We start from the raw sequence: 25,233 nt of genomic DNA on the forward strand, positions 1-25,233 counted from the left end.
TAAGCCACGCCCATTCTGGCGGGCTGTGACGCTATGAAGGCGCGGGCGCCCTTCATTGGGCGTGACGTCACGCGGGCTCACTGGTAGGCTGCAGCAGTTGCCCGCAGGGCAGCCAATGAGCACGCGAGATGGCCTGCTCTAGGTCTGCTAGCTGCTGCTCTGCGTTGACAATGAATACAAAATTAAGGATAATTTTTTGGCTTCAATATCTCGAGAAGATGAATCTTTCCCGTAGCGTAAGCTAAACTTACGCAATACTCGTTCCCTCTCTAGAGAGAACCGAGGTTACGTTAGTAACCGAGTATCGTTTTAACGGATAAATTCAAATCGCTTGTCTGCTGGGAATTTCACTTTTAAATGCATGTTATATATTAAATCATTAGATCCACGGACCTGCTATTTAAAATTTGAATGAAGAATTGGGAAAAGCTGTTGTGACAGTAATTTCCCCGATAGCATATTACACAAACTCGCGTATTTACCACGAGGTTGAATCCAGTTATTCATTATTCAGCAACGCATTGATGCTTTTCTGTTTTATCATGAATAACGTGACGCTTCCATAACGCGTTGTTCCCATAACATAAGCGCTGTTTCTCTGGCATTTTCAAAGGCTCAAAAAAATGAGTCTTGGCTTGATACACAGTCTAATGGTCTAACTCTAACGAAATCCAAATTTTAAACATATTTTACTGAAGCAATATTATGGGCCTTATAGCCTTACACTTCCTATTTGAGCCAATGCAGGGCAAGACCACTCTTTTTATTATGGGCCTTATAGCCTTACACTTCCTATTTGAGCCAATGCAGGGCAAGGCCACTATTTCAGGGCAAGACCACTCTGATTGTAAAGCCTAACGTGATTGGTTGTAGCGAGAATGTGCTACGATTGGTCAGCTCAATGTGGCGGTTATCTGATTGGCTTAGGTAAAGGGTGGGTGGACTCCACTTATTTGTGGATTTGCCTGCACGTCAACGCTAGAAGGGTTTCAAAATCCATAAATGCATGAGGGGATTTACAAATGCACAGGAACCGATTCACAAATGCGTGAGAGGGTTTACAAATGCACAAAAAACGGTTCACAAATAAATGCCAGGCAGAGTTGTGTTTGTGGTATAAACAACATTTGTAAATATATTTTTTATTTGCAAATCTCATTCTATGTATTTGTGAGTTTTATAATTCTTTGTGAAACTCTTTACATTTATTTGTGGATCTTAATATATTTATTTGTGAATTTGATATTGTTTTGTGAATCTCTTTACATTTATTTGTGGATCTTAATATATTTATTTGGAATAATGCAACAATTCTACCCCCATAATTTTAGGCTCTTTTTGATGTAATGGTAAATTAACTAAATACTGAAAACTAAATACTAAATACAACTAACTACTTTAAAAGTAAAAATAATTAAAATAACATATTTGATGACGCAGTTTATTTTGCTTTGTAGTTTGATAGGGCCAATTTGCCAGTAGCATGTGAGATGAGATCTGTAATTTCGATCAGGCAGTATTTTAGACAGTTGACGTAGAGGTCCTCAGAGCGGAAGCGCATGTGATGTGACGACGAATATTGCGCGCGTGAGCTGCAGTGAAGTACTATACGTACTACGTAAGTATTAATTGTATTTCCCCCCGATATTAAGTGTTTTATTCCACCTTATAATACATAATTTAGTGAGTTTGTCTTAGTTTTAATGTAAGAACGTGGGCGATGGGATTGTGCAAAAGAGGGCGTTCAGTGAACTTAATGAACTGTCAGCTAACGTTAGCTGTATTATCACTGATGTTAAACAATATCGCTTCTTTTATCGGATTCATCAGTTTGAAAGAACCAGTAATACTAAACGTTTATCTCTAAAGAAACACATCAGCTGCTCTAATGCTTTAGTTTGTTATCATTTGATTTTAATATCATGCTATCACTGCATATAAAAGAGAGGCTAGTTGGACACCAAAACACTGGCTTCCTCCAAACCTAGTGAGTTTCCTTCATAGACAGTATGATTCATCTTAGTAGCCTAGTGAAACTATAATACATTTTTGGACGCAAAACCTTAAACCCTATACTTCAGCAGCTTTTTCGAGCCGTTGTAGTTTCAGGCTGAGTACTAGATGCATTTTGGTGTAAGTTATAGTGTAATGAGCGGACTAACGTTACATCGATTACAGTTTTGGGCATCATAGTCTATAATAATGAGCTAATTGTTGACTCAGCTCACATCTACTGTACTATGGCAAATACAAATATTCGGTCTAGGTGCAGCTAATGTAGTTTTTGAGACTCAGCAACTCTCTCTAATATGTCACAATATATTTCACATTTAGCTTTCCATTAGACTGACATATGTTTATACTGTCTTAGCTGACATCACACAATGGTGTTGAACCACTATTCTTAAAATTGAGAAAAAATAGATACAACAGATCTCAGATTTAGAATCTAAACTGGTGGATTTTTCCTAAGAAACAAGTGGACATAAATGGGCATTAAAGCATACATTTTTTTTGGTGGTATTTTGTCCCTTGCCCCATTCACTGATCTAATACATATCTTCTATGCAATTAAATTGATGGAATTCATTGTAGCAACATATTATAGTCATTTACAGGTCCACTGTTAGAAAAGCAAGGACCATTAATTGTCTAATGCTAGCTATGTTTCCATCCAAAGTTGCGAAATTAACTTATGTGCAAAATTGGAATATCGCATATAACATTTGCAAATCGTATCTATCCAGTGAGCCGAGGAGAACAAAATTGTCAAAATTGAACAGAAAAATGGAAGTTGCTGCAGTAGGAGAAGCCACTATATATTAATAATTTTGTCTCAGATACTGTGCAATGAGATTTGTCTGCTTTTATAATTTATGCGCAATTGTGCATCTTGGTGTTTCCATCCAGCGTTATTTTATGAAATATTCCACAATGTGCATAAAAATAGGTGGATGGAAACATAGCTACTGTTATTTCACACATTTTCCCCCTCCTGTCATCATTTACAGGGTCTTTTGAGGCACTATGGCGTTTAACTTCGGACAAGCGGGCACTGGGGGATTCAGCTTTGGACCCCCCAAAACTACAGCTGCAGCCCCGACGGGCTTCGGGCTGCAGACCAGCGCTCCTGCAGGGGGGGGCTTCTCTTTCGGGGCCAGCCAACCCCAGACTCAGACCTTAAGCCAACCCCAAACTCAGACCTTTGGCCAAGCCCAAACTCAGACCTTTGGCCAAGCCCAAACTCAGACCTTTAGCCAACCCCAGACTCAGACCTTTAGCCAACCCCAGACTCAGACCTTTACCCAACCCCAGACTCAGACCTTTGGCCAACCCCAAGCTCAGACCTTTGGCCAACCCCAAGCTCAGACCTTTGGCCAACCCCAAGCTCAGACCTTTGGCCAACCCCAAGCTCAGACCTTTGGCCAACCCCAAGCTCAGACCTTTGGCCAACCCCAAACTCAGACCTTTGGCCAACCCCAGACTCAGACCTTTGGAAACCCCCCTCCGCAGTCTCAGATCGCAGGACTGCTCGCACAGCCCACGCAGAACAATGGAACCACACAAGGTGGATTCAGCTTTGGAGCCCAGACTCAGAGCAGCACCTCTGGGGGAGGCTTCTCTTTTGGGTGAGAATTTATCCGGGGCAAAGTGTGTGTGTGGTGTTTATTTTATTTTTTTGGGAGGGGAGGGGAGGGGAGGGGAGGGGGGGGATCAGGGTCAGAACTATCCCTTTAAGAAAGAGTTAATAAAGTCATTCCAAGGAAGAGAGTGGAGCAGCTGGGTCTAGCAGAGCATCTAGCTCGCTCATTGGCTGTGCTGCGGCAACTGCACATCCAATGGCCGAGCACCTCAGACGCACGAACCAATCAACTGACTTGGCGCCGAGTACGCCAGAGCGTGCCTAAATAGGCGTGGCCTCAGCCTATAAATATCGCCATTTCGGCCAATATATCAGATTTACTCAACTTCAGCGACATACGTCCCTGATCCCTCGAAGCGATCACCGTCGAAAAAGCCATGAAGTACAGCTGGAGTATGCCGTGATAAAGCAGACAGCGCTTCAACTTACCCGGAAGCGCTCCTCTCCTGTCGCTGCTCTCCTGTCAGGCATCCGGCGAGTCATCGACATATCCTTTACTGCTGCTTTTGTGCTCGAACTCAGCATTTGTAAAAAGAGCAATTTTCTATCAAGGCGTTGTTTCAAATGCCTCTCTCTTCGTGCACCTCGTGTGGAATTGATCTTCACGAGGACTTCAGACATGCGGAGTGCGCAAGATGTCTGAGGCCTATCCATGCAGAAGCTGCACTCTCCACCGCTGCTGGCTGGAGATCAAGGGCGGTGCACGCTTCTAAGCCTTGCCGAAGTACCTCGGCCCTCGCTGGACGTGCTTTTGCCGCTTCCGGTCAGGCTGCGTCGGCTTTGCACACCATGACGGTGCTTCAGGTGTTCCAGGCGAAGGAGGACATCAAGGAGGCAGACAGAATGACGTTCCTTGACTCCCCATCTCCAGCACCAGCCTCTTCGGCCCGGCTGTGAAAGGGTTCTCCAAGAGGTTAACGTAAGTGCAAAAGTCTTCGCAAGCCACGAAGCACTTCTTACCAAAGTGCTCCAGGTCTGCCTCGAGCCGTCAAAAGAGCACCCCGCCCGCGAAATCGGCACCTCGTTTAACTCAGCCCCGCCCTGCGGCTGATAACCGAAGCCGCTCCAGGTCTGCTAAGCACAACCCGGTGCCAAAGCCCGCGACCCCGCGTTGCGTTGGACCCCGGGACGCCGAAGCCATCCTAGCTGCGGGGGAGAAGAGAGAGGGTCTCGCACTAGCCGGACTACCCTCAAAAAGAGCTCGTTAAAACCTCGCAGCTCCCTGTTCAGCTCAGGTGGCTGGAGTTTTACAAACTGTAGTGAATAGGCCAGTTGCGCTGCACGACCCAAATAAAGCACATAAAGAGTATGTTTCACACACACAACACCCGGGTATCCGGTCCCCAATTATTAGGCGACCCGTCCCCCCCCCCCCCCCCACTCAGTTGTCACTCTATCGATCTGTCAGGTTTACGCTGTACGAGGGCAGTCCTGCCTCCGGCTTCTGGTTGAACCCGGAGAAGAGCTTACATCTCAACTGCCTAGAGATGAGAGCAGTTTGGTTAGCCCTGAATACGTTTCTACCAAACCTCAAGGGACACCATGTTTTGGTCTGCACGGACATGTCGGTGGTGTCCTACATAAATCGCCAGGGCGGCCTCAGATCGGGCGCCCTGTATGCCATGGCCAGAAAGCTCCTCCTTTGGGCGCATGCAAACCTGCGCTCCCTGAGAGCTGCGCATGTTCTAGGAGTCCAAAATGTGGGCGCGGACATGCTGTCTCGAGACAACACTCCCCCAGGTGAGTGTGTACGGCAGGGCAGAGGTAGATCTCTTTGCCTCAGAGAGCAACACTCACTGCGCAACGTTCTTTTTGATTAATCAGGGACGCTCTGGTTCACCCATGGCCCAGACGCCCTCTGTATGCGTTTCCCCCGGTCTCTATGATCCCTCAGGTCATCAGACGGATCAGGGAGAGCAGATGCTCAGTCCTCCTAGTGGCCCCCCTCTAGAAAACCCGAGCGTGGTATCCAGATCTGACACGGATGGCGGACACTGCCCCATGGCCATTGCCATTGAGGAAGGATCTCCTCTCGCAGGCGAACGGGGAAATCTACCACCCTTGCCCCGACTTATGTGGCCTTCAGGTGTTGTCCCTGAACGGGTTTCTGGGGTCCTCCCGGGGAGGGTCGTAAACACCCTCACTGAGGCTAGAGCGCCGTCTACGAGACGCCTTTATGCTCTAAAGTGTTGAATCAGAACAGACCCCTCTTCCACTTAGACTGCAGTCACACCTTTTCCATTAAGGGACAATATTTGCCCCCTTTAATCAAATTTTCCATTTCATTTTTTTACCTTTGTAATACCTTTAAAAAATAAATAATTCCTTAAATAAAACAATCTTCAATAAATAGGCAATGTTAAAAATCGTTTAATATTAATAAAAATATTATATTAAAATCGCCAGTAGGTAGCGGTAACTCATTGTCTTTATGTGTGTCATCGAGTCATTCATTGAACCTCACGATTCGTTCAAAGCCACAGATTTCGTTGCTAAATATAGCAATAAGCCTGACTATACTGTTTTAAATGTAGTAAATCACTTAATGTTACCCTTTTGTTTTGTTTTTAACTGTTGTATAAAATCAATGTCACATTTTTTGAAATCGTGTGGATATTCGGGAAACATTGCATCAACATTAAAAACACTGCTGGGTATCAGCCTGCATTTTGTTTGCACAAACAGCGCAAGCGGCTCGTGACAGAACATAGACCGACTGAATGACACCTCAATTTAATTTGAAAATCTCAAATGAAGATTGCTGAACTCCAGCTTGTCTGTGTTTTCAGATCATCCCCGCTTCTTGAGCAGTGTAGAGAGCGCGCGCGCATGGTTGCCAGCTACTATTGAAAAGACCGGGTAGAAAACAAGTTCTTTTAACAGAAAAGCTCTGATTTGGGGGTTAAATTATTGAATTCTGGCATTTGTGGCCACAGCGGATTAAACTGAAACTTTCTTATTTCAGACGACAAACTACGCTTGGCTAACGTTACTATCTTGTTCTGTAACTCACTTGCCTAGTAACCATAGTAATAGGGCTCACGCTTTGTGCTATGATGTGGAGTGCGAGGTGCACTCAACATTGCATGAATTTTTAGTAACAGTTCATTTTATGGTATGAACTTAATCCTAGTAAAGGCAAAAAATATATAATACCTTTGTAACGAAATCCAAGACTTTGTATACCAAATTCAAGGCTTTTAAGGGGCTTAATTTGAGATTATTTTTCAATGCTTTTAAGATCCCGCAGGTACCCTGGTTAATGTGTCTTGTCCCCTCACAATGACAGTAAACTAATTATTAGGCTAACGTTACATTACATGAGTCACGTCACATAGTGGTCTATTTTCAGTTCAAAATGGCGAAAATAGACAAAAGTTGATTAGTTTGCCTGATTATTTTTGTGATTCGTTTAACATTTTCGTTTAACACCTAAAAAAAAAAGTCAAATAGGAAATGTTTAGTTTAGCAACTTACATCTTATCTCGCACTTGACCGACCGTAAACTGAAGCGTGTCGAGTGAGTCGCTCCTGTCTATGAGTCGCTCTGCTAAAATTCCATTGACAATAAAAGAAAAATTCGCACTGCAAACATAAAGCCCGCCTACTTTGATTTGATTGGTCATCTCAAATATTCTGACATTGACGATCAGTGACAGACCAATGAGGCTCAGATGGTGCCGCTGCGGAAGAACGCACTGATAACAAGACTGAAGCGAACACAAAGCTTATCACATATTTAAAGAATGAAAGGGAGAAAACAGGACAGAGTAACTCGGCAGATATCGCTCATATAATTTTTTTGACGATGTAGTTAAGGCGGCAGGCGTGTGTTGCTTAGGCGGCCGCCTTAGTTACAAAGTGCTGCGGGAAACCCTGCCCTCCTAGGCGTCCTACTGTACCGGCGTGGGATCTTTCCACGGTTCTTGGCGCCCTGAAGGGCCCCCCGTTTGAACCTCTACAGTCGGTTGATCTCAAGCCTCTTTTGCTGAAGACTGCTCTGCTGCTGGCTTTGGCATCAGTCAAGCGAGTGGATGATTTACAGGTGCTCTCCGTGAGCCCCTCCTGCCTGGAGTTTGGGATAAATGACTCTAAAGTCATTCTCAAGCCAAGGCATGGTTCCATACGCCATTAGAGCGTTCTGCGCCCGTTTAGGCAGACAGAACAGCTTTTTGTTTGCTTCGGTGACCGCACCAGAGGGGTTCCAGTCACTAAGCAGAGGTTATCCAGATGGATAGTGGACGTTATCTCGCTGGCGTACGCCTCTGTGGGCCAAGATTGTCCCATGGGCGTCAAAGCCCATTACTCGAGAGGCATGGCCTCCTCGTGGGCTTAGTCCAGTGGTGTTCCAAATCAAGACATTTGTGCAGCGGCCGGCTGGTCTTCGCCGTCCACGTTTGTCAGATTTTATAATCTAGAGGTACCGTGCCTGCAGGCCAGGGTCCTCTCTGTGTGATATTTGACCCGACGGTGTCTGTTTTTTATCTATCTAGTATATTACTGTCCATAAGCACAAGTGTGCGGCGTTCTACATTGCGTCGCCACTATGTATTTGCTACGCAATACGAAGTGACCGTTCTCGAAAGGGAACGTACTCTGTTACTGACGTAACCTCGGTTCCCTGAGAGTAGGGAACGAGTATTGCGTAGCCTGCCGCACTATTGCACTCTGTCAGGTGTGTTGCTTCAGTCGATTTAAACCTGATATATTGGCCGAAATGGGTGATATTTATAGGCTGAGGCCATGCCCATTTAGGCATGCTCTGACGTACTCTGTGCCAAGTCAGTTGATTGGTTTGTGCGTCTGAGGCGCTCGGCCATTGGATGTGCAGTTGCCGCAGCACAGCCAATGAGCTAGCTAGATGCTCTGCTGTGTTTCCTATGCAAAGCTGCACTGTGTTTTAAATTATTGCTTCAATATCTCGAGGAAAAGGAGTTTCCCCAGTGCGTATTTGCTTCGCAATACTCGTTCTCTACTCTCAGGGAACCGAAGTTACATTAGTAACCGAGTACGTTTTCTCCAAAAGGGAATTAATTTAACTTAAAACCATTAAAAACTAACTTACTGTGAGCTACAATGTTGTAAATCGATGGTAAATGGTTTTGTTAAGGTACAATATGCAGGATTTTTCACCACCAGGGGTCGTTAACCTGTTACAATAACAAAGGCGTATATTGATGACGTATTCTGCATTAAGCGTAATTATGGATCTTGTCGTCAAGCTGGTGGATCTTTTATGGATGATTGAATACATTGATGTTTTTAACATGACTGTGGTATGAAGCATGGCGCGATTGCTAGACGTATACCAACTCCACATGGGGAGTCCCGCGGATATAAAGGAATAAGGACATTTCATTCTACCGAACTACACGCAAGTGCTGAATTAATACTCACACAGGTCAGTTTCTTAGACGAATTAAACTTGAGGTAATGCAGCGCTGTTTCACTTGCTCTAACAGTTACACTATGTTGTTAGTTAGGTTGTTTGTTGGTTGTATGAGACTAAGTAAGCTAGATCAACATTAGAATAACATACAGATCATATTCTAACATTTCACCATGTTGAACTAAATAACATTAATTAGTTTTATTTACATTTGCTCACCTGTCTAATAAAGTAACATGCAACACTCGCGTCTCTGTCAAGTCGAAGTTAGTCGTGGACGTGGAGCTCTCGGCATCTCGAAAGATGTTGATCTTCGTTTTAGTCCTCTTTTTGTCTCAAGTCTGCTTGCCATGGTCCATAATGTTTGAACAAAACAACAACAGCGTGAGCGTCCTGCTAGGCATAACGGGCATAGCCCAGTTGTCATCGTCTTTCGCCATGGTTACTATGACAGTACGAGGTCAAACCTGGCGGAAACTGAGGGTAATGCGGATATGACGCCATTGACTGGCGACTTCTCACCCCTGCTCACACGCCCAGTTTTTCTTGGTTAAAATCGCAATTTTCTCACGATTTACAAATAGTTGGAAACATTTGGGATATTGTAAGTAATCAACTAAACATAATATATAACATTGGCCTAGTGGTTTTTGGATATTTTACTGCAAAAATCCTACATATTGTACCTTTAAAGCCATCTGTTTGCAAAATTTTAACTAATAAAAAAAAAAAATTGTTGAACAGTCGAAAAACTGCATAGTTTTTTATTTCTCCATTTTTAACTATATTTTTACTCTCAGTGCTTCATGGGATTGTAGTTCCTTCCCTCAATAAGTGCACAGTCATGTTCCTTTGTCTTTTTGAATGATTTCAGATATTTTTGTTTCAGATCCAAGTTTGTAATGATGTGATTCATCTTGTAGCTAGTAGGCTTGTTCATGGCTTATAATGCTTTAATGAAGACTTTTTTAAAAATCCCTAGGGGAAAAATGAGAGAAATTCTTCTGAAACCAATGCCACTATAAAAGCGGGCAGTTTCACTCTATAATTAACCTGAATGTCATCTACGTAGCAACTTGACACATTAGGAATGTTTGCTGTATCCCTGCTTGATTTCAAAGTAAACTGGCTCTTTCTAAACCCTCATAATTCATGGCATTTATTCTTATCCATCATGGCTGTTTTCTTGATGACTTTGGACGTTCCTCATCCAGTCAGATATTTGAGTTGGAAATATAGGCCTGGATTGTATAACTGAAAAATGACTGTGGAACAACAGGATTTGGAAGAATTACATGTATGTTATATTTAAAGTAACTGATATATGTAATATTTATATATTTAAAGTCTGTTTACGTCTTTGCATCCAGCGCCTCCCTTCCTAAACTCAGCACCCCTGCAGCTCCTCAACCCGCGACCACAGGCATGACTCTGGGGGCTTCACCTGCCGGGACGGGCTTCACTCTCGGAAGTCTGGCTCCTCAGACTACAGCGGCCCAGCAGCCTATGGGGGGATTCAGCTTTGGGACGCCCAAAGTTCAGGCAGCCTCAGTTGCCCCGACACAGCCCAGCCCTGCGCTCTCACTGGGGGTTCAACCCACAGGTCAGACAGAGTTACATATGTCTTGACACCTAGTTCATAATAACAGCTTTGTTTGTTTTAGTCCATGGGCCAGATTTTTTAAACAGGGTATATTAGCTTGAGAGTGCAATTGCAAAATAGCGCAGATGTGAGTATAAAGTTCTGCTCATGATTTACTGAGGACACACAAAATAAAGAACACAGACCCAGCCGGATCATTTCTATAATGACCAACACAATCTACCAAGACCAGCGCAAATTAGCATCTGGTTTAAGACATGCTTTTGTTTAGGCGGTGAATTAACGCCAGTAAATTGACAAGTGCAAACATTAGGAAATCACCTTGCATGATTCATTTAAATTCTCTCCTCCCATAAATTTTGCCTCTGAAAGGGAAACTCCTACAAATGCATATGCAATAACATCAGCTGCAAAAATAACTGTCCACACCTTTTCTTCGCTAATTCTTCACAGCTCATTTGCATTTTAAAACGTACACACGTGAAAACAGCATGCGTTTTGCTCACACTCAAATAGGGGCAAATTTGACATGCTATAATGGATTATCTGTTGGGTATTTTGAGCTGAAACTTCAGACACATTCTCTGGAGACCTAAGACGTACGTTACATCATAATAGGTCCCCTTAAAACTAATGCCTAAGCAAAAGGACAAGCCCTGTCATATGCTTCCTCCAAACTTCCTGTTTCAGTAGTAAAACCATATAGTGGGGTCTAGAGCCCGACCGATATGGATTTTTGGGGGCCGATGCCGATACCGATATTAGGAAGTAAAAAAAAGCCCGATACCGATATATCGGCCGATATTATTTACGTGTATATTATAATACAGTAGCAATATTATTTATGTGTATTATAGTACAGTATACCAGTCAAAAGTTTGGACACTTTCCTATTGGTGTGTACAAACTTTTGATGGGTACTTTACACAGTAGCTATAAACAGAATAAATATATTTTATAAACACGTTTTGCAATGATCACTCAAATGTGGTAACCAAACACTTGTGTGACACAGATATGTAATGGAGGCAGGGGGAATGATAGAATGAGAATTATACAGCTGAGCTGTAACCAAACTAGTTTGCATTGCATGTTATATTATATTATATTCTAAATACTGTTGCATAATCTTCACTAACGACGACTTTGTCTTTTAATTTAGTCATAACTTGTATCAATAAATATATAAAAAGTGTCACTGACAAAACCTTATTATCTTCTATTTTTACTCTTAATTCCTCTAATCTCTACCAGTGGAGGAAGAACTCAGATCTTTTTACTAAAGTAAAATGAATAATATCATAATGAAAACGTTTTTAATTACATATGTACAGTACTTTTATACTATTTTAAATAATTAGTAAGCAAAATGTACTAAACGTGAAACTAGCTACTCTTAATGCAAAATGGCCCTATATAAAGTGTTATAATTATATACATTTTTAGAATATTGCTTGATGTTGTAACGTAGCGTTATCAGGCAGAATGAGCTTTAACACTGTGTCTACACCGGACGCGGCCGTTAATGCTCGCGTCGCAACAGCTGTTTACCCTAGACAAAGCAGAATCAGTTTACTGTCGGAGATCGCTCGCGCCACGCATTTTAATCAATGTTTCATCAACCAATTGCCTTAATAAATAAGAAGGCCTAAATATAGAAGACAATATAATCAGGACTTCTCAGCTGCGCGCTTGCAATAGTCACAAGCTCACACAATACGTGACAGAGGCTTGTAGCAGAGAAATCAATTCTGTGAATTACACTGCGCAAATCACAAGTAGGCTACTACCCACCGGATGAAGAAGGGTTGGCTCTCAGTCTCCACAGGCTACATAAAATATTCATTTTATTTTATTTTATTTTATTTTTCGTGTTTGCATTTATGAGGAAAAAACAATGTTACAGACGCGACAGTTCAGCACTACGGACGTGAGCGCTCTGAAAGCGGCACTAATGCTTTGAAACTTTCACATAGACATCAAACAGAAAGCACAAAACCTTTCGTTTCAAAGTGAATTTCGTTTTGTATTAATTGTTTCATCAGCCATTTGCCTGGATTTAATTTATAAGAAGTAAATTTAGCAGACGATAGATAATCTCGACACGGAGGCGCCTGCGGGTGAACTGGAGCTCGTCTCATGAACCGAAACTCAGCGTATAGACCTGCAGTGTTTCCCCTAGGATTCTTTTTTTGGGGGGGGGGGTACTGCTAGTGTTGCAGAGCGGGCGTGTTACGGATACGTGGTGTAATTTTTTTGCAATCAAAAAGCATGTCTAATTAATTGAAATCATGTATTATGAATCATTAAACAATACTTTTTTTTAAAATATATGAAAAAAAATGTCACACTAATTAATTCTGCGCTAATTCACACTAACACTAATTCTGTGTTGTGTTTTTTCTGGTAATAAAATGAAGACATAAAACAAAAATTGTATCATTTATCATCAATTTTAATCATGTGAAATTAAATAAACTTTTTGTCAAATAACTTGCTGCACAATGAGCTTTACTGTTAAAATTAAAACATGGATTATTCCTTAAAAATTTCAGTTTTGATGATAATTTATTTGGATTAGTGTTAGTGTATTATTACATTGGGACATATCTAAATTCTAATGTACAACAGTAATATATTTCTGTCAAGTTAAACCGAACTTTTATTTTGACGGGTTGCCGTGAAGACCTTTTGAGTTTCTGTGTGTTTATGTCATGATGATAGTTGTTCTCAAATGAAGCGGTTAAATGATCACGAAGTAGGGTTGGGAACATACTGTCTATGGTTGGGAATCGTAAGAAATTTTTCGTTTCCGATTCCGGTTCCGCCAAACGATTCCGGTTCCGGTTCCCATTCAATAAAAATTATTAAAACTAATACAAATAGTAGTACGGGGAAAATACACAATCCTTTTTGTGTTTTATTTCTGATAGGCCCTACTTGTCAAATGAGTTTAACAGACTGGCAATGTCAACAAATGCAACATATTATTTAGCAATATTTTTTTCTGAAGGAAAATAAAAAATGTTGCATTCTCAAGGATAATTTGGGACCTCTCCTATATCTTATTGTATATCCAGCAGTGGAATACCCTCTCAGAAGGGGTAGAATATGCTTGAACACGCATGTAAGATCCAGACAGGTGAAACATAATATTTTTTAAATCGGTTTGAATGATTGATTTCTGTGAAACTTCACTTGTTTCCTTACTGGATTAAAGTGCTCTAGCAGTTAATAAACAGAAATGCATGCGTCTTGCGGAAGAACATTGTAGCCGGAGCTACTTCTCTATGTTTATGTCAATGACGCGAGTGAGTCACGCAGGCACTGGGCTACTCCGCAGCAGTGCCGAACCGACCAGTGTAAAGTAGTCTGAGTCTAAACGCTTATTACAGCCTTACCGTAGTGATTCAGGATAAGACAAAAACACGTTTTGAAAAAAGGCATTCATGATGTAATCGCTCATTATATACATTTTGTAAATTCTGAAGCGAATTTTCGTTATTTGAAGCGACTTTCAAAAGGTGATTAACTGTTTTAACATCAGTGTTTATTCTCGAACTATAAACTTTTATCTCAGTACTTCTGTGATCATTTGAATATTTTTAACACAGAAATATCGATACTGTGTTGTTGAAAAGACAGAAAGTAAAGCTAACGTTAGATGTTTCATGTCAGCGACAGCGCAAACAGATTTGAATGTCCCGGTGTGAAGTTTTTGTCATTTAGGAATAAGATCGCGTGGGTGTTTGAATCGAGATCGTTTAAAGATTAATGGTGCAGCTCTACTGTCTTATTCTCTCTCTCTGCGTTGATATCTGACGCAATTTTTTTTAACTTGTTATACGAATAGCGCGAGGGACAGTGCATTCATTACAATTTTAATATTTATGTGGTGAGACGTCGCTATTAAAGGATAAGCTCCCAGCACTTCGTCCACACATCGCATCAGAACCAAAAACACTACCGGTTCTGCATAAGAACCGGTTCTCGGTTCCCAACCCTATTACGAAGTGACTTTCAGAGTGGATCTAGAGCCTGGAGAGGAAGTTCATGCGTTTGTGTCTTCATATAGGCCAAAAAATAGCGCAAGCGTCACACGTGCTTCAGTGTGTGTGTGTGTGTGTGTGTGTGGTAAATGAAACTGCGCGTCGGCGGCACCATTCATTCACACAGAACATGCAGGATTCGTATTTAAATAGTCTTTGTGTTTTAATATTCACACACACTAGTCTATATCGCGATTTGATTTCAAGTGTTCTGAACTGCTTTCTATTTTTTCCTCAAATTTACAAATTCCGTGAAATTCCGCGTTATACACTAAATTCCTTTTTTATGACTGGATTTCGTCAGCATTTTAGGGGGGGCGGGGGGTCGTTTTGGGGGGGCGGGGCGCCCCCCCAAAACAATGGTAGGGGAAACACTGGACCTGAGAATTGAAATATATCTATATTGAAATGTCTACTTTTAAACAGAACAATTCAAAACGAAAGGCAGACAGACTGTAATCGTATGAAATGTGCTCACTGAAGATCGCGAGTCAGCATCGTCAACTTCATCTTTGGCTGACACTGACTGAAAACACTGGTTTATTAATAAACAATTAAAATGTCTCCTTGCTATATTTGTTGTATTCATAATCATTATTTTTGCCAGTTCTTGTGACAGCTTTTAGGTGCTTTATTGGCAGCGCCACCCTTACATGAATCACCGTACCCGCATTTTTTAAAATATTAATTTATCGGCCATTATAAATGCCGATACCGATAGATAGGAAAATGCCTAAAATCGGCCGATAATATCGGCCCGCCGATATATTGGTCGGGCTCTAGTGGGGTCTTGAAAAATCACATTTAGCCCTGCATTGTGTTTGTTACACTAACACACTGGTCCCTATGAAGGAAATATACAAATGTTTTATATGTATTTGTTGTGCTGCTGATTTATAGGTCTGACTCTTGGTGCTTCAACTGCCTCCACAGCCTCAACAACTGCAATTAACTTTGGAATTAAAACGTCAGGTATGTATATATGTTGCGTGGATATTAAAATATTAGGAAAACTGGCAAAAGAAAAAAAAATTGTTGTATAACACGTTTGTTTTGTGTTCTTGTTCAGCCACCCCAGCTCCCACCAGCTCTGCTGTAACGAGTCAGTCCATGACGGCTCCAATATCCTCTCTGTTTGCGAATCCTATAGCCTCAACACCAGCCACAGGATTCACATGTGAGTCCCTCGTCCACCTCTTGCCATGAAGAAACTTCTACTTCAGTCAAATTCACAAGCCAAGCTTTCTTTTATGTGTATGTTTGTGTGTGTCTATATATATATATATATATATATATATATATATATATATATATATAATTTATATCTTTGGTTCTTGTGATGAGTCTCCTTGGATAAAAGCTTCTGCTAAAAGTTAATGTAGTCTAACAGAGGCAAGCCTGATTTCCTATTGCAGCACTGCATCACATTTTCCACTCTGAATGATTTTTACTCTGAATATTGGCTCAGACAAAGCAAAACAATAAAGCACAACTGCTTATCTCAATCTCTTAGAAACCCTGCTATCGAGAATTTTTTCCTCACATAGTGATAGGCTTGGGCGGTATCCACATTTTTATACCGTCAAACCTCCTCCCTATTTTACCGGGGTATACGGTATTACCGTGACTAATTAAAAATTATGACATAAGGCTCAGACAGCGTCACCAAACTGTTGGCTTGTGTCTACACCGTTCAGAAACTGAATACCAGATCGGGCATAAAAAACACACAAAAAAAATCAAGGCCAACCCGTGAACGTTGTGTCTGATCCCTGTTGACGGCATTAAATGTAATATGAGCCGGAGCCCTATTTAGACTCGACTATTTTTAATACGTGGGCCGTTATAATATGTTGCCGCCAAATAATTGTTTAACCCAGGTGCTGAGGGGGTGGTAGATATAAATACCATTTATAAATGAGCAAAAATGGGCAATTAATAATATTTATTTATTTTAATTATGACAATTGTATTCATTTTATTAATTCATTTAAATTAAATTAACAAGCAACAAGCAAGAAGTGCATTTGTAAATCCGGTGACACGCGTCCATTGATTTTTATTAATACAACTTTTCTGTCAGTGCTGCAAAGATTAAGTTGACGATCGCCATCACCTAGTGAACGCGCATATATAGAGAGAAATGCAAATCATGGATTACATAATCAGAAGGTATAGGCTAGCCTTTTTCTTTTCGTTTTGAATTGTTTCGTTTAAAGAAATTGACGATTGATATCTCCGTGGTTAACGCGCGTATAGAGAGAAATGCACATCCTGGATTAATCAGAGAGTATGCTGCCTATATTTCTTTTCCTTTTGAATTGTTTCGTTTAAAGAAATTGACGAATAGCCATCTCCATAGTGAACGATAGAGAGAAATGCACATCATGGATTAAATAATCAGAGAGTAGGCTAGCCTATTTCTTTTCGTTTTGAATAGTTTCGTTTAATATGATGATCGCCATTTCCGTATGAACGGGCATAGAGAGAAATGCACATCTTGGATTAAATAATCAGCGAGTGGCCTATTTCTTTTCGTTTTGAATTGTTTCGTTTAATGAAATTTCAAGCTTTATTTAGATATCTGTCATGTCTGTGAGACATACACTGAGTTTCGGTTAATTTATGATGAGATTTCAATGCAAGTGACCGCGGCGCGCCAGCGCACGATCATGTCATGATTATGTTGTCTGATATATTTGATTCTTATTTATTATTGGTTGATAAAAAAAAAAATATTAAAATTAGGATACAATTTATACAAAACGAAATTCACTTTAAAGAAAGGCCTTTTACAAAATGAAACTTAATTAAGTGGTCAATGTCTGACTCCCGATGCATCCCATCTTACTCGTGCTGTTCAGTTTTCATTATCAACGTAAAAAAAAAAAAACATTATAATATTTCAACAAATATAAACTAATGCGCTTATATAATGAACTCGGGGCAAAATGCATCCTCGCAGCAGTGAGTGGGTGGTTGTTTCGGAGATGCGACATTAGGTTAGAGGTGTTTCCATCTCTCGCGGTCACCTTTTTTATTGCAACATTTACAAATTGCCTAGTCAGTATTTACCGCCTCTCCCTTCTCTCTCTCTCCTCCACACTGTCACTTGATGACAACTACATAAGCATTTTTAGCCATTGAATGAATTATATTTATTTATTATATACAAGTGCCGGTAATGACGGTATTGAAACTGATACCGTTGCTATTTTAAGACCCCGCGGTATACGATATTACCGAAATACCGCCCAACCCTACATAGTGAGGAACAACACAAAAATGTAAAATGTAAAACAAGGTAAAATGTTCACCAGTTTTATTTTTGAAACTCAGATAAAGCCAGAACTTTGGCATCCAAACAATATAACTTACTGCAACAAACACGCATAACAATAGTCTTAAACCATGCAACTTGTATAATAACTTTATTTTCCTTTTTGTGTCATTTAAATTTTCCAGTGGTAGGATCTACAATATAAGTTTTTATTCCCTAACATTAGTTATCTACATTGGTTAACATGAACTAGTAATGAACAATACTTTTACAGTCTTTAATAACCTTGGTTAATGTTAATTTCAACATTTAATAACACATTTAATACTTTTGAAATCAAAAACTATTGATAAAACTATTGAAAACTAACCATATTTTTGTAAACATGACTCAATGCACTGTGAACTTACATGAACAAACAATGAACAATAGCTTTTTTATCATTATGAAAAAAGATTGATAAATGCTCTAAAACACATATTGCTTATTGTTAGTTCATGTTAGCATGCATTAATTCATGTTAACAAATGAGACCTTGTTGTAAAGTGTTACCAATTTCTTAACAATTGTAAAAGTAATGTAAGTTCATTGGGCAAAAGGTGTGGGAGCTCTCTTGCCATCATTTGGGATTGTTCTTTAGGAATCAGCATGAGATAACATGGTCTTCTCTGCTCTGTCAGTGGGCTCGTCGATGGCCTCCGTGGCTCCTGTGATGACCTCAGCATCCATCGCTCCTACAAGCCTGTCCCTGAAGCCTCTGGGAGCGGCTCCTGCTGTAACCTCAGGTGCCCTCACTTACGCTCATTAATGCACGCTCAACAAATAATTGAGGCCGAAGTACAACTATTAAAAGAGCTCTTGTTATAGCTATTTTCCTGTTTGTATTATTTGTGTGTGTGACTCTGTGTGTGTGTGTGTCTTTTGTAGCTATTGCTAGCACTGGAGTTAGTACTGGCTTTTCTCTGGGGCTGAAGACTATAGCATCTACTGCACCAGCCACCACCACCTCGACCGCCGTCCTCACAACCAGGTGCGGAGCTTTTCACATGTGTCATTGATGTTTTCTTCTGTCGAGTTGCAGAATGACATTCTTGTGTTGTCTCCTGTCAGCACTGCTCCAGTGATGTCATATGCTCAGCTGGAGGCTTTGATTAACAAGTGGAGCTCAGAGTTGGAAGACCAAGAACGACACTTTCTTCAGCAGGCCACCCAGGTCAACGCCTGGGATCGCATGCTGGTGGAGAACGGAGAGAAGGTAGAGACACACACTGTTTTCTCTTTCTGCATACACCATCTTTGTACTGGTACATTTACAGCAACACCAAATGATTACATGACCAATAAAGAGACCAGTGACTCTGATCTCATGATATCTCTCTCTCGCTCTCTCTCTCTCTCTTTCTCTCTTGTCTCTCTCTCTCTCTTTCGCTCTCTCTCGCTCTCTCGCTCTCTCTCTCTCGCTCTCTCTCTCTCGCTCTCTCTCTTACCCCCACAGAGATTGTAACAATGTATGAATGTAAGCTTTCCTAAAGATCCACTTAAAACAGAAGAGCATATATAACTAGGGATGTCCCGATCCGATCCACAGCATCGGTATCGTGCCGATACTAGCCCAGAACGCGAGATCGGTGATCGGAGGGGAGAAAAAATATGATCCGATACCTATCCAACAATGCTTAAATATGGCATTTCCCTTGCTGCGACATCCAATTAAGCGGTGCATATTGGGCGGTTTTGCAATCTATTTTGCGGTCAAAAAATTTCACACCTGAACACATCGAAAGGACTACAGCCGACTGTCAACTAGCATGCACGTTCTGCGCGCAAATGAGAACCTGTCTAGTTCTGCATATATATTTGTCTATATTAGTCATTTAAAAAGGGAAAGCGAAACTAAGACTGCAGGAATACAAACCATCAACAAACAGCGCTTGCTTACCGTTTTTAATATAAATCTTGCTGATCACGTTCTCTATTCCACTCCACTCATGTTATGGAAATATTCATGCAGTGTTGCTCAAGTAAGTTGATGTAAAATTATAAAAGCCTTCTGTCTATACCGTCTTGGCTCGCTTTCATCACTTTTGCTCTTATTGCATGCACTGACTTGTATGCTAAACTGAACAGCCAATCAGAGTTTTATCTTGACAAAAGAAAAGAAAAAAACAGCAACGTACGACTAGAACCAATGGTGCAGAACACACCGGAAAAACTTAGTCTGCAGACGGTCAAAAACGCCCCGACGGCCTACTGTCGGCTCGGTGTGTCAAAAAAGTTTAGTTGCAGAAATAGCCAAGACAAAAGAGCTCTCACAGAAGCTACGAGAAGATGTTGTTTTATTGCATCAAAAAGGCTCTGGCTACATGAACATTTCCAATACGCTCAAAGTTCCTGCAGACCCAGTTGGCAGCATCGTTTGTAAGTTTAAATCGTATGGTACCATAAAAAACCTTCCAGGGTATGAAAGAAAAAGCACAGTTTCATCAAGGGGAATAAGATGTTTGATCAGAGCAGCTGAGAAAAACCCTTGATATACTGATGACCTGATGAAAGTAGGGAAAAAACATTTGAGTGCAGACTAAAAGAAAAACACAGAACAAGCATCGACTTGATGCCCACATACCTCGATGAACGCCACTCTTGAACGAGAGATCGTGAAAGGCTGGCTTGAATATGTACTTAAAGGGAATTTAGATAGGCCTGTGACTTTTATAATAATTTATGTGAAGATTGTTTTTCATCAAATAAATGCAGCCTTGGTGAGGATAAGAGACTTCTTCTGTTTTCTTTGGCATGAAGTGACTGGTCTAGAGATACATGTAGTTCACTTAACCGACTGTAAACCCAAACCTGTTGATGAGACGCTGCCTGAACAGGTTTCCAGTGACAAGTCATTCAATTTTATTTTCTTTTTCTTTTAGATAACTTCATTACATAAAGATATGGAGAAAGTGAAACTGGATCAACGCAGGTAATCAATATTTTACTTAACCGCTTTTAATTCACCGAAGCTTGGTTTGGTGGTGGAAGAGCATTAATAGGCAAAAGATAATGTACCATCATCCAGACCTTATTACAAAAAAATCCCAAAAGTGTGATCAGACAAAGCTAAAGGTAAGGGGTCAAATGAATGTGTTTATTTTAATCTATTTTTTGCAGTGACTGACTGACTGTACATTATTCTTCTTATAGTTGAGATCATTTATTGTGAGACCACTGAGTGATATAAGAGAAACTAGCACCGCAGGAAATCCGATTCAAATAAACTGTAATGCCAAGTATGTTTACGCACACACAAAATTTGTTTTGGTGACAGGTTGAGCTTCCAGTGCAGAAAAAAGTACAGACATAGATAAGGCAGTAAAAAAAAAGCTATAACATCGTTATAAAGAAGAGACAATAAAATTAAATATTATACTATACAATAACAGTAATACAAAATATATGCACAATAAGACAGAATAATGTATATGTACATTATATTTACAGATGTACAGTTATGCAAATTTAAGTATATGAATGTATAGAGGTACATCATACAAAAGTATATAAAATGCTCATATTATTGTAGGGCTAATCAATTATGGCAAAAATAATAATCGTGATAAGTTTTGGTCAGTGCTGAAATTGCGATATTTCACACTATTATTGGTGGGTGATATGATTGGTCTTATTTTATGATATGAGTCAATGTAAATATCAGAAGTTTCACAATTATCCATACTTCAAGGTAGACTAATGTAAGAAAAAGGTCCTCACCCTACATAAGACAAATAAACAGTCGGCAATACAATAAGAACAACAAAACTAATTACAAACAAAACACAAATAAATACAACAGAATGATAATACAAATAAACAGTGTTTTAAGTTTTTCATGAAGATGTACTAACAATGGTATTTAGATAAGTAATAGCCTACAACAAAAAATAGAATAATCAAATGTAAAATAACACTGCATAGTCTTACTGTAACACATGAAATATAGATTAATCCTTATTAAAGCTACTTTATTTACTTTATTTTATACTTTACCTACTTCAGTCAAGATCATGGAGTGATTTTCCTTTGACATTTGTTGTTTGATTTTCCTTTACGACAGACTGCAGCAGGTTTATTAAGCTGCTGTCACTTTAAGACCTAATGCACGGATCCAATATACTGATACACTGTGTACGTTTACTTAAGACATCATTTTATTAAGACTTTTTACTGTCAAACACGTTCTGCAGTTTAGCAACAGTAGACTTTTACAACACCCACTTATTTGGCTGATTTGGATGTTAAGTTTGGCTTAGGGAAGAACGACAGTGCACCGCTGTAAAGGAACGTGGCATAATCTTTTTGCTTTGATTATCTTGTTTTCATAATCTTTGGAAACCAAACCGAATTCAAAAATCAATTACGATTAATCACACATTGTATGCCTGATTAAAAGATCCAGTTGGAAGTATCCTATTACTTGCTCATGTGGGAGAATGTGCATGGCTGTTCTGGTGCTCTGTAGTGCCGACCACAGGGCAACAGTTATTATATAATTTATTATACAGCTTAGTGCTCATTCAAAAATATTGCAAAAAACAAATACAGCACTTGACCAGTCACAGTCAAGTATCCGAGAGAGCCGTTTAATAAATCGTACTCAATAAGTTGCATGAAAAAAAACTGCCTAAGATATCACCAGATAGAATGCAATGCATACTGTCATTTGCTTTATTACTCATATTTCGGTGCTTGTACCACAGGCTGGATCAAGAGCTGGACTTCATCCTGTCCCAGCAGAAAGAGCTGGAGGATCTTCTCACTCCGTTAGAGGAGTCTGTGAAAGAGCAAAGCGGAACCATTTACATGCAGAATGCAGATGAAGAACGAGAACGGACGTAAGAACAAAAGCAGTCAGCTCATGTTTCCTCTGTGCATGTACTGTGACGTCACTGAGTATTTGAATGATCTCTGTTATCCAGGTACAAGTTGGCAGAAAATGTGGATGCCCAGCTCAAGAGAATGTCCCAAGATCTGAAAGAGATTATTGAACACCTCAACACATCCAGCGGACCTGGAGACACCACTGACCCGGTATGAAAAACGTGATCCATATTTAATAGAGAAATGCTGTTTATGAATCGTGCGATCTGGGCAAAAAATGAAGGGTGTTTTTTTTTGGGGGGGGTTTCAGCTTCAGCAGATCTGCAAAATCCTGAATGCACATATGGACTCCCTTCAGTGGGTAGAACAAAACTCTGGTCAGTATCTTTTTGGATTTAGATTCTTTTTATGGAGTCTTTTAGGGTATGTTCACACTTTGCATGTTTGGTTGGATTAAAATGAGCTAGGGCTGCACAATTAATCGAATTTCTAATTGCGATTACGTAATCGTTCAAAGCCGCGATTACAAAAGAAAATCAACTCTGCGTGTGTGTGTTTAGAGCATAATTATGTTATGAGAGGCGAATCACGGCTACTTCAGAAAACCCAGCACACTATAACATACCAGTCAGTGACGAAAGTGTACGCTGAAATAAAAAGACTTTCACCTCAGAAAAACAGACTTTACTGTCCTGTCAGCCGTTATACTGTGAACGTAGCGCGCACTCTTCAATTGCACACACAAATGCGGCGGCGCGCGTTGTGTATCGCTTCACTGTATAAAGTGCAAAAGAAACTACGAGCAACGTCGTTACAATGTAAATTAAGTCGAGAAATAAAAGTAAAATACCAATAAATCACGTGTTAGCTGAGAAGGACTTGCATGCAGGTATGATTTTCATTCTATTCACCAGGAGCGGTTTCATTAACAGTTCTTGTTAGTATTGTGTATTTACCATGGTAACTGTCGTTTCCATAACCCAAAAATGCAACTTTATTTTCACTTTGTGTTGTTTTTTATATTATTAAATGACTTTGGTGGCTCATATCAACATTGTATTAACAAAAACTAGTTTGGGACTGCTATTTAATTGCTTTAGCATAGTCCTAATGTTTTTCTAGTCTTTACTAGGAGTCATTCTTACAATTTCTGTGTATGTTAAGTAAAGGGGGACAGTACTTGTGTGTGTTAACAATTTTTGTGTAAACATGTATTATAATATGCCTATATATATTCAATGTAAATTGTGATAATCGTAATTAATAATCGCAATTACAATTTCAAGGGAATAATCGCAATTATGATTTTTGTCATAATCGTGCAGCTCTAATATGAGCCCTGTTGCGATTGCTCTTTTAGTGATTTATTTGAATAAGTGTGAACGCTGCCATCTGAACCCTGGTGCCACCAAACAAGCGGACCGAGATGCCGAAAACTCTGGTGAGGTTCGAATGAAATCTGAATGCTACACTGACCAAAGACGTGTAAACGAACCAAAAACAGGAAGATATGGCCTTAGAAAGGCAATAATTCTTAAGCTATTTTTTCTCGTCATAGTCGCGATGTTGTCCATCACAGTTCAGGCATCAGAACCGTGTCTCCTCACAGCAGATCTTGGTTTGTGTTTGACTGAGAAATTCCTGCCGCTGTTTTGACTCATTTACACATTTTATAAGCTCTTCACGAGTTCTCAGCTGCTCAAAATACCATCATATGTAGCTACGCTCATACAGTGAGTGTGATTATCCCAGAACAACGCATTGTTTTGGATGTTCGGTAAGTTTCATCGCAAAATATATGTAATAAAACCCCACCAATCAGGTTGTGAACGTATCCCTACGCCTTTAGGTTTGGTGTTAAAATGCCAATGTGAACACTAAGCAGACCAGGACAAAAAAAAACATTTTCGGGACCAAATGAACCAAGCGAACCTAACTACAAGTGTGAACACCCATAGACACAATAAAAATAAATTGCCAGTCCATTATGAAATGTTACTTTGATGACTTTGAAATGTTACTTTGCATCATGTTTAACGTGTAGTTTTTCTGTGCAGTGTTACTCCAGAGGCGAGTGGAGGAGGTCTCAAAGGTGTGTGAAAGCCGCAGCAAGGAACAGGAGAAGAGCTTTCGTTTAAACTTCCAGTGAACATGCATAAAATATGATTTTCAATCAGATGTAAATGAATGTCATTGTTTTTGTTATTTGCTTCAAAATAAAATCATTTCTTTTACCTGATTCCCTCTTAATAAGTTCCTTTGTATTCATATTGGTGCAATTTTTCAAAATAAATTTTCAGACAGATTAGGGATCAAGTCATTGCAATGGCAGACCAGCATAGTATTATGATTTTAAATGTAAAATGAAGAATGCATCTGTAAACCAGGGAGCTTCTCTTCCTG

General features: G+C 40.1%; 1 protein-coding gene across 1 annotated transcript; it reads left to right on the forward strand.

Annotated features, from left to right (window-relative positions):
- Window positions 1-1,527: 1,527 nt before the first annotated feature.
- On the forward strand, window positions 1,528-25,069 carry nup62l (nucleoporin 62 like). Its single transcript, XM_077235649.1, has 13 exons — window positions 1,528-1,618; window positions 3,012-3,629; window positions 10,403-10,635; window positions 15,585-15,656; window positions 15,754-15,861; window positions 18,645-18,749; window positions 18,892-18,994; window positions 19,075-19,219; window positions 20,886-20,935; window positions 22,710-22,844; window positions 22,929-23,040; window positions 23,141-23,207; window positions 24,888-25,069. The coding sequence occupies exons 2-13, from the start codon at window positions 3,028-3,030 to the stop codon at window positions 24,977-24,979; spliced, it is 1,824 nt and encodes a 607-aa protein (XP_077091764.1). The 5' UTR covers window positions 1,528-1,618; window positions 3,012-3,027; the 3' UTR covers window positions 24,980-25,069.
- The last annotated feature ends 164 nt before the right edge of the window (window positions 25,070-25,233 follow it).

The sequence above is a fragment of the Siphateles boraxobius genome, unplaced genomic scaffold (assembly GCF_051911475.1).
Source record: "Siphateles boraxobius isolate OS27281-9 unplaced genomic scaffold, OSU_SipBor_1 2, whole genome shotgun sequence".
In the NCBI taxonomy this organism is placed as follows: domain Eukaryota; kingdom Metazoa; phylum Chordata; class Actinopteri; order Cypriniformes; family Leuciscidae; genus Siphateles; species Siphateles boraxobius.